This window comes from Cydia strobilella, chromosome 15 (genome assembly GCF_947568885.1).
Source record: "Cydia strobilella chromosome 15, ilCydStro3.1, whole genome shotgun sequence".
Lineage (NCBI taxonomy): Eukaryota > Metazoa > Arthropoda > Insecta > Lepidoptera > Tortricidae > Cydia > Cydia strobilella.
This window is the reverse complement of record NC_086055.1, coordinates 4016257-4026780: the sequence shown is the minus strand read 5'-3', so window position 1 is coordinate 4026780 and position 10524 is coordinate 4016257. Positions and strand designations below refer to the sequence as shown.

At 40.2% G+C, this 10524-nt stretch overlaps 1 protein-coding gene across 2 annotated transcripts; it reads left to right on the top strand.

The window, feature by feature from the left end:
- The first annotated feature begins 222 nt into the window (after positions 1-222).
- Positions 223-10296, top strand: LOC134747794 (insulin-like receptor). Of its 2 annotated transcripts, XM_063682431.1 has the most exons (8): positions 223-239; positions 2657-2888; positions 3689-3899; positions 4840-4980; positions 5640-5845; positions 6226-6372; positions 6668-6833; positions 7250-10296. In XM_063682431.1, exons 2-8 carry the CDS (start codon positions 2866-2868, stop codon positions 9128-9130), a joined length of 2775 nt encoding a protein of 924 aa, XP_063538501.1. In that variant the 5' UTR covers positions 223-239; positions 2657-2865; the 3' UTR covers positions 9131-10296. The 2 variants fall into 2 exon arrangements, with proteins under 2 accessions (XP_063538501.1, XP_063538500.1); XM_063682430.1 differs by lacking the exon at positions 223-239 and having other exon boundaries at positions 2557-2888.
- The last annotated feature ends 228 nt before the right edge of the window (positions 10297-10524 follow it).

The following is a 10524-nucleotide window of genomic DNA, read 5'->3' as shown; positions in this document are numbered from 1 at the left end:
GGTTCATAAAATTTCGACCGTATGGATCCCTAAGAATGGTCTCAATGAGGCCTTTTGACACCGAACGCCTGATCCTGTTTAAAATTAAATGGACCTTTATTGAGGTCACGAACTAACATTAAGATATTAATAGTCATCGAAATGTCCTTTGATTCGATTAGCTCCATTGACTTGATTCGTGCGGTCAAATGTCAGTGCTAAGTCAGTATCACTATTTTAAATGCTTCAAGTGTACGCGCGTTCATAGGTTGTAATTTATAACAGTGCTCAGTGGCTTAGTAATAGTTGACGGAAGAAATTTTCTTTTAGTAAAAACAGTAGAACCCGCTTAAGAAAATTATTAAAAAACCGGCCAAGTGCGAGTCGGACTCCCGCTCGTAAAAAACAGCAAAAAAAAAACACGTTTGTTGTATGGGAGCCCCATTTAAATATTTATATTATTCTGTTTTTAGTATTTGTTGTTATAGCGGCATCAGAAATACATCATCTGTTAAATTTTCAACTGTCTAGCTATCACGGTTCATGAGATACAGCCTAGTGACAGACGGACAGACGGACAGCGGAGTCTTAGTAATAGGGTCCCGTTTTTACCCTTTGGGGGTCAGAGTATAGCAAAAGGGGCCCCATTTTAGGACAGAAATTTTTCATAAAAAATTTTTTTTTTCTCATTTATGCAACTTTTTTGATTAGAACTTTAAAGAACACATTAAAATAAGCATCTTTTATTGATTACAATTTTTTGATTAACTTGCCCGTTTAAGAACTACAGCGGTCCAAAGGGGGCGCAACTGGACAGAAAATTTCTCATATTTTTTTTTAAATTTTCATTTTTGTTTAATTTTCTTTTCCTATCATAAAAAATGCGTCAAGATAAGCATGTTTTATTCTTTGAAGTTTTTCTCTCAGATCGGTATTTACCGAGATAATTGTGTTCGAAAGTCAGTCATTTTAAACAGAAAATTTCGGTTTGCAAACAAGTTTGTCCGCTCTTTTTTCCCCATTCTGTTTTTTAACCAGGCGTTTATTTTTTCAGTAGTTAATTTAATCACACGCGTATGTCCCAGACGCTTTTTTCCCCAAAGAGTAATATTTCCGAGAACAAGCCCTTCTTATCCTGAGCCGACGGAGCCCCGCTACGCGGCGCTCCTATTTCTGGGCGGTTTGTTTATAAAAAAACTTCTCTCAATAAAAGAGGCTTATTTTAATGATTACTTGAAAATAAAAAATAAAAAGGAGCAAAAATGCAAAAAAAAAATTTTGCTCGTAAATTTTCTGTCCTAAAATCGGGCCCCTTTTGCTATACCCCAACCGTCCTATGTTTACCCACTACGGGAAGAGTTATGATTTTAATAGTCTATTTTGTATTGTAACTGTAGGTATACGTTCGTGTCGGGTTTTCCATTGTCACATCATCAACACTACTGAGCCGATTTTGGTGAATGAGTGATTTTGAAAGTAGGTAGTTAGGTTACGTAGTAGTATTAGGCCGACCGTAGGAAGACCGTAGTTTTTAGGGTTTCGTAGTCACCTAGAAACCCTTTAGTTGTGCCATGTCTGTCTGTCTGTCCGAGGCTTTGCTCCGTGATAGTTATTGCTAGAAAGCTGCAAGTTGGCACGGATACATAAATCATGCATAGCGACAGAACGGTAAAATAAAAACTAAAAATAATAATTAGGATACCATCCATATAAAATGTTTTTTTTTGCTTTGTCCCAATAGTGTGGGATATCGTTGGATAGGTTTTTTTGAAACGAACAACCCGTAACCCTTTTTTTGATATAATTAATATTTTCGGAAATAATCGCTCCAAAAAAAAAATATGTGTAACTTTTGAACCATGGGTCCAAAAAATATGAAAAAATCGTGAAATAAAAGATTAATAAACACTCAAATATTTGCTATTGCGAACATGATCGGTTCAGTAGTTTTTAAATTATTACAAAAATCTTTAAAAAATACAAAGGTACAAAGCGCTGTAAAGGTACTCGTACTCCTTATGCTTGTAATGTACACGATACTTATAGTCTGTCAAGGGACTGTCTCATTTCAAACATAGACAGAGATAATAATACTATATTTGTCTTACACTAGTACTAGCACCCAAAAGAAAAGGATGAGTATAGTTTTTTTGTTCTTATTTACTGACAAGATTTGCTTGACCAACTATACTAATAAAAGGGGCCCGTCTGGCCTATTTTGACAGGATAGTAACTACGAAACCCTACACTGAGCATGGCCCGACATGCTCTTGGCCGATTATTTTATTATTGTTTGGATAGATAGACAATGATTTTAAATAAAGAAATACCAAAAAAGACTGAGACGGTACCAAATACATGAACCACTTTACTGCGTTTAAAAACTAAAATATCAACATGTAAAGTAGTTAGTTAGTGACCAAGAAAAGTCTGCAACGATTTTGATAGCACACGCGGTGCAAGTGTTATTTTACACGTCAAACTTCTATGAAATTATGATTTACAAATATCACTTGCACTGCGTGTGCTATCAAAATCGTTGCAGACTTCACTTGGTCTAACTTCTAGAAAAAAAAAACTGCAGTTTAAATGTGCGCATATTTAAATAATTCGTGGAACTGAAAGTTTGCATTCCAAAGTCCGTCTGTTCAAACGTGGAATCACATACGATAAAGAGCCCTTTCAGTTTGTGTATTTAGTGTATTTGCGAAGCAAACTAGAAATGTAGGAATCGCACTCGGCATACAATGGGCCATCGAGCCGGCATGGGAAGCGTCACACAATGTGTATTCCTATAAACATAAAATATCGTTACCTAAGAGTCTTCGGTCGTCTCGCGTGGAGTGTGAGGAAGAAAAAATATAAGAAGTTTGGCGGCAAAGTGTCATGGCGGCGAAGGCGGTGATTGGGTAATATTTCTTTTCTTTTCCGCCGATTACATCATTGCGGTACAAAAGTTTTGACTTGATTTATGTTGGAGTTTCTTGTAACTATTGAGTGAGCGCATAGTCTATGGAGGCAAGTACCTAAAGTCCTAAACGTACCCCAGGCCCCAATTTCACATCGGTGACAGGTGCGACAATTGTCACAAAATATGACACATGTATGGACCGCGAGCCAGGCAAACCGGCCAAGTACGAGTCGGGCTCACGCACCGAGGGTTCCGTACTTTTTAGTATTTGTTGTTATAGCGGCAACAGAAATACATCATCTGTGAAAATTTCAACTGTCTTGCTATCACGGTTCATGAGATACATACAGCCTGGTGACAGACAGACAGACGGACAGACGGACAGACGGACAGACGGACAGACGGACAGACGGACGGCGGAGTCTTAGTAATAGGGTCCCGTTTTTACCCTTTAGGTACGGACGAAACCCTAAAAATTAATAGAATCGGGCATTAATGTTACGTCACATTAGATACTTTCCAAGGTAAAAAAACTTGGACTACTTATCGCTTTTCACTATGCATTCACTTAATAATAAAACAAAAGCACTTACCTATATGATTCCGGATCCTTCTTTGCGCTCGTATCCGACATCCGATATCGAATCGGACGATGTACCGGCAAAGCAAATAAAAAACTAGCGCCATGCGTTGTTGCCGACCGGCAACAAATCGTTTAGTCACTCGCCGACACTGTTTTTCTTTGGTATCCTTTCTCTATACGTAGTAATTATAACTCAGTATACCTTTTCATTTCAGATTTATTTTGCTCCGAGCCATCTCAGCCCAAGTCCTGTATAACGTCACAACGCCCGGCAACGGAATCTGCGGCACCGTACACTGCCGTACGCTACCGTGTTTGCGTAGCATTGACTCATGCGTCACTATCGTCGGGAACTTTACGTTCATATACTTCGGTCGGCCGGAGGAGGCTATTTTTGAGAATATCACGTTCTGGAACCTTAAGGAGGTAAGCACGTCGAGACCCATTTTGTTGAGTAGGTATGTCGTCACGTTCCGTGCTATCTCAGGCCACGTCTTGTATAACGTCACGGCGCCCGGCAACGGAATCTGCGGCACCGTACACTGCCGCACGCTACCGTGCTTGCGTAGCATTGACTCTTGCGTCACTATCGTCGGAAACTTTACGTTCATATACTTCGGTAGGCCGGAGGAAGCTATTTTTGAGAATATCACGTTCTGGAACCTTAACGAGGTAAGCATATGGCATTATTATTGTTGGTAGGAACATGAGTGTTTTGTGTCTATAAATTTGAAGAACTACTCGTTTTAACGAGATTCTGCGCTTCTGAGAAAAAAACTTCTGAGTCAAGTCTTTTTTTCAACTCAAAAATAATTCGAACCTCCGAATGAAGACTTCGTCAACAGTTATGTAAGGCATTTTAAATTTTTTTTTGTAAAAAAATGTGTTCTCTGAAAAGGACTCAAGTCTCGAAAAATACTTGGGTTTCGACCTAATTATTAGAGTTTGAGTCAGAGAACTAAAGTCGTCGACATAGCCCACTGGATTAGCAAGCTGAAGTGGCAGTGGGCCGGTCATATTAGCCGTAGAACCGATAACCGTTGGGGTAGACGAGTTCTCGAGTGGAGACCGCGTATCGGCAAACGTAGCGTAGGACGTCCTCAAACTAGACGGAGCGATGACGATTTAAAGCTGGATCAGTTGCCGCAAATCGTGCTCAATGGCGTGCAATAGGAGAGGCCTATGTCCAGCAGTGGACGAGAGTAGGCTGATGATGATGATGATGATTAGAGTTTGAAAAACTGAGTCGAGACTGGAAGCAGAGGACTCAAAAGACTAGGCACAATGAGTCAAGGTTTTTAAAACAGTGTTCAGTTTATTAAAGAAGTTTCACGTCTTAATATATTATTGTTTTATTTGTTTTTAGATCACGGGCTACATGGCGATATACATGGTCCCAGAGCTGGACTCCATCGGGCAGCTGTTCCCGAGCCTGGCCCGCATCCGCGGACGAGACCTGCTGCATGACTACGCCCTCATCATATACGACATGAACCAGCTTACTGAGGTCAGTGTTGTACTTCTGTTCAGGACTCCATGGACCACCTTCTCAAAAGGTTCTGAGAACTTCAGGAAGTATCCAATGTGCGGCAGCAGTCAGTCTACATTTACCACCTCAACTACTGCGGAGCACATAAGACAATCGAGGTCACCTTGACCACACATAAGCGCCCCCGTACAAATTTAGTATGGGGTAGTTGTCGACCAGCACTAACTATATGCACCAGCACGAATAAGGGTCTCTAACAACCATTTTTTGTTAAAATAAATATTTTTGGAAATAATGGCTCCAAAAGAAAACAAATATGACCCCCCGTTTAGCCTATTCTGACAGAATGGTAACTACGGAACCCTACACTGAGGTCACTGAGCATGGCCCGACATGCTCTCGGCCGATTTTTTCTGTTGGTTACGTTCAGGCTGGGTCATCAGATCAGCTCCATGTTAGCAAATTATTGCATTGTCATCGGAACCACGGAAGTACTCCAAATTTCAACTGAATCAGACACCCCGATGTCTGACTTTTTGAACCACTTCCCTAAATGGTTCAAATGTAAGTTACAAGATTTGAAGCACACACAAATATACGCAATGAAGCTAAATAAAATGTATAAACATGCTTTTATTCAGTTGACTGACGCATTTGTGTCTGACGCGATTTTCTAGATCAACCTATACAGCCTGCTCAAGATCGACCGTGGCGGCGTGATAATCTGGGGCGGGCCGAACACGTGTTACGTCGACACGGTGGACTGGAAGAGCATCGCGCCGCGATACAGACACGTGCTCAGCCCGACCAGCAATAACGTCGTGTGCAAGAATATTTGCACGTGCACTGATGATGCTAGGTTCAACAACTGCTGGAACAACAAGTGAGTGTAAGGACCTATATTTAGGGTGACTAGTCAAACTGGTAGGTGTTGATAGGACCAAATTTTGGGGCGAATTTTGGTGTTATAATAAGAAGGCGAAGGTAAAAAGAGAAAGGGAATTTAAAACGAGTATTATCACGCTACCACCCGTATAACTGTTGAACGACTAAGGAGCCCAAAAACTGATATTAACGCCATAATTTTTCATATTAATTTAGGTAGGTACAAGATTTTAGAAACATTAGTCAAATAAGTTTTACGCTGCGCTCAAAAAATGCTTATTTCTGTTGGAGCTAACGACCGTTGAAAACAGACAAGAGATTGCTGGACGAATGGAAATCGGGGAATATGCCCAGCAATATGTAACTCCTTGTTTCCAGGAAATGCCAGCGGTACACAGAAGGCCCAGAGGCGATGACATGCCACGAGCAATGCCTCGGCTGTCGCCTCACCGAACCCACGGACTGTACGCTGTGTCGCCACTACACGTACAAGAAACAGTGCGTGTCCAAGTGCCCAAATAATACGTAAGTTCCCATTGCTTCTACTTCTGCTTTTGTTGAACGTGCAATGTGCGCGTTACCTACTACTAGGTATTTAACTGAAGTTGTCTTTAAAATTTGAAAACCATTTCTCGATACGCATTCAATCGGGAACCTGAATCAAACCATACTTTTGAAAGACAGGTACAGAACCTCATCATAAGTTCAGGTTTTTAAAATCGTCTTGATTTTTGATGAAGTCTGGCGATAGAAGCTTGTATCGATAATTAATTTTTGACAAAAACTTACTTTAGAAATGTTTTAATTTATTTTCTCACAGAATCATCCTAGAAGAAAACCAATATTGTATCACAAAAGAAGAATGCTTAAGCCTGAAGCGCTGGGTGTGGAACAACAGTTGCGTGATCGCATGCCCGGATGACTACATCAAGAAAAACGTAACGACTGATAAAGTTACCTGCGAATATTGTCCTACGTGTAAAGAGGTCAGTTACTGTAGAATTCTCACTACTTTATAACGCTTCTGTGCGTATTTATTAATATTAAATCATAATTCCTAAGATACTAATACTTTCCTTCAGGGTCTTTCTTGAAAATAGCTTGAAAGGGAAAGGGAGGGGAGGGTTTCAAGTCTCTTGTGTGTCTTGCAGAAAGAGACAAGAACATTAATTTAGTTTTAGATATTTCGTTTTTTGCTTACAAATCAAAGGAATGTCTTTATAATTAACGTAGTTAAAAACATTGACGTGGCATGGCTCAATAACATTGCCTCTTTGACAAATTTACTTTTTGAGATCGGCACAGAAATTCGACAGACATTTTACAAAATAAGCAATGAAGTTAAACTTATTATTTTATGAATAGCTACTTACTTACTTATTTTTATATTTATTCCCACCAGTATTGCGGAAACATCACTATAGAATCATTGGGAAGTATTCAAGCAGCTCATCGATGCGTTTACATCAACGGATCCCTAACTATCCACATACGAGCCGTGCCAGAGGCCCTCGAAGAAATGAAAATACATCTCAGCAAAATACAAGAAGTGTACGACTATATCGACATTCACGACTCACTTTCTCTACCAAGGATCGACTTCCTCCCTTCCCTTAAACGTATTCACGGAAGAATACTTAAAGACAATAAATACAGCCTCTTGATCCGCGATAATCCAAATCTTCAAACAGTTTTTCTTCCTAATGTAACAGAAAAACTCCAAATAGATAAAGGCTCTATAAACATTCTTCGTAATCCAATGCTATGCATGAGTGATTTGGATAAAATAAAGAAAACATTTCCACAACTGTTTAATGGTACAGAGGATAAGCCATATGGTTACGGCTTGAATGCATACAGTGGGTGTGAAGAGGTCCCACTTGGCGTAAATGTAAAACAAGTCAACCAAACATCTGCGATCGTCAAATTCAGGCCCATGTTAAATAATAACATGCACTATACTATTCTTTACGTCCGCATCCCAGCAGGGGAATCTACATCAGTCGTTCCAGAGATTTGTAGCAAATACGAGTGGCGCACTATTAAACCTCCTGACCATTCCTATCAAGTACAACTCACGAATCTCCGACCCGCTTCCACATACCTCGTCTGTATTGAATCATATGACCTCGAGGAGAAACACCTTAAACGCAGTTCCATCGTCAATTTTACTACGACTGTTGGGAAACCAGAACCACCTTTTTTAATGGAACTCGTAGCGGATAACCCTCATTTAGTCGTCCTTCATTGGGCGGATCATGTAGATTACCTTCCTCATATCACACGATATGAGCTCAGTGTCACGCTTGTAGAAGTATACACTGAAGACGTTACAGCTAGAAATCACTGTCAGCAGTTAGATGACACATTGGAGGAAGTATATGAAATCTGGCAACATGCGGTGGTTATGAGACCACCACCTAATTACGGTAAGGGCTGCGAATCGATGTGCGGTATGCTGTCGAGTACCCCTCACGGTGCCATGGTAGAAGAAGATTTTGACATCTGCAGTTCCATGGGATCCGCGTGCGACGAAGTAGAAGAGCTACCAGTAACCAATAATTCTATGGGCTACTTTGTCCGAACGTTGTCTTTAAATATCAGTGCGCCAAGAAATGCTTATCAGGTCGGAGACTTGGCTCCGTACAGGGATTATAGGTTTCGATTACGTGCCTGTACAAAGGACTTTTGCAGCAGATCGACTAGAGGCGTGGTGAGGACGTTACCTTCGAAAAATGCTGATGTGCCTTCTATCAGCACCATCGAGCTAATTAAGACTGGACTTATATCAGTCTCTTGGACGGCACCGAAAATATCTAACGGTCCTGTACTAGCGTATATTTTGAAAATAATGCCTGATAAGAATGTGAGTGACTTAGGAACACTACAGACTCAAAGGTGGTGCGTGCCCGCCAATCAGACAACAGTAGTTGTTCGGTTTGAAAAAGACCAAACCTACACAATTCAAGTATGCTCATTGACACTAGCATCTCAGTCTGGGTGCACAGGACGGAAAAAGGTGTCTGAAAGAAAGTACCTTCTTGAATTCACGTCTTCATTTCATACTGATTTGACATGGGCTGGAGTGTTTTTCGCTGTTTGTCTGTGCATAATGTCTGTGCTAGTCGGGTTTTTGTGGGCGACGTGCAGAGTGCGGAGTGACACTGTGCCTCTTGTGGATATTACTTCGAGTTATCGGACTGAGACTGAGCCCCCGATATTTTCTTTATTAGATTTTACGCCTTCGTTACACGTGCCCCGGACAGAATTAATTGTTAGTTAAGAAATGATAAGGGCTTAGTGCATTTAAGTTATTATTAACATTGTATTTAAATTGCATTTTCACACTTAGTATTCATTTATGATGTTATATCTGGGAAGCGGATAATGTTGAAGCTCGCATCAATAAAGCCCGTTTCGCATATGCGTAGTTGAAACCCGTATGGACTTCCACAGTCATCACTCGCCGCACCAAGCTAAGGTTTTAAACTCGAACGTTAAGTCGGTCCTCCTGTATGGGTGCGAAACATGGCCCGTCAAACAAGACATAACCCGTAGACTCCAGGTGTTTGTAAACAAGTGTTGGCGGCGAATCGTAGGAGTCCAATGGCCACGGACCATCTCCAATATTAAATTATGAGAATTGACCGGACAAAACCCTATAGCAAAGGAGATACTTCTGCGGAAATATCGCTGGATAGGACATGTTTTACGAAGGCCAAACAACCACCTATCCAAGCAAGGGCTGACTTGGAAAATTCTCGGAACAAGGGGGTAAGGTCGCCCACGTACCACCCGTAGGCGCACAGTGGAAAAGGAGGCTGCACCAGTTGACCTTGGCTGGAGGAGGCCGCGCTGGACCGTGAAAAATGGAAGTCCCTTCTGAGAGCCCCATGTCTTTGATGTAACAGGATACCATCATCATCAAATCGAAACCAATATTTGTTTTGTTTGAATTGTTACATAGTGTACCTAACTAAAATATCTAAAAAAGTTAGTACTTACAAGATGAAACCGTAATTAAAATTACATGATACTTAGTATTTTTGACATTATTATCGTCCAATGCTAACTACAGTGCTCTTGATCTGTTGACATTTTTAGAAACTTGCATTTGACACGACAAAGTCGTTTCTAGGTACTGTTGAATAAAAATGTTCTATGTCTATGTCTATTGTCTACTGACTTTTTAAAATTCTTATACATTTTTCGGGTACTTGACATTAAGTAGGTGCTAAATGCTGATAAAAAATAACTAACCCCAAATTGATATTATGATGAGTATGATGACGTTATTTAGTATGTAGTCCTTTATAGACAAAACTAAAATAACTCCCTCTAAAATTGTTCCTTGTAAGTATATTAAATTTTATTAAGCTTAATGAGTAAACCGGTGATGTAAGCCAAAGACGGAAAAGTTATGAAAAGGATCTTAATAGAAATAAAAGTGTATTTTTATAATTCTTGAGGCCTTTCCTTGATCGTAAAGACGATTTTCCCCGAAACAATAACTTAGCTTCCATTCCAGGCCAGTGGACAATAAGATTTTGAAGAAACTCGTTCTATCAAATGGAAGGAAAGGAGTAATATTGAACAAAATGTTTCTTCTACCATTTTGTTTATTGCTTTTTAGAAGTGTTTGGCGTGGGACGTTATATTCACAGAATTTTGTGGTTT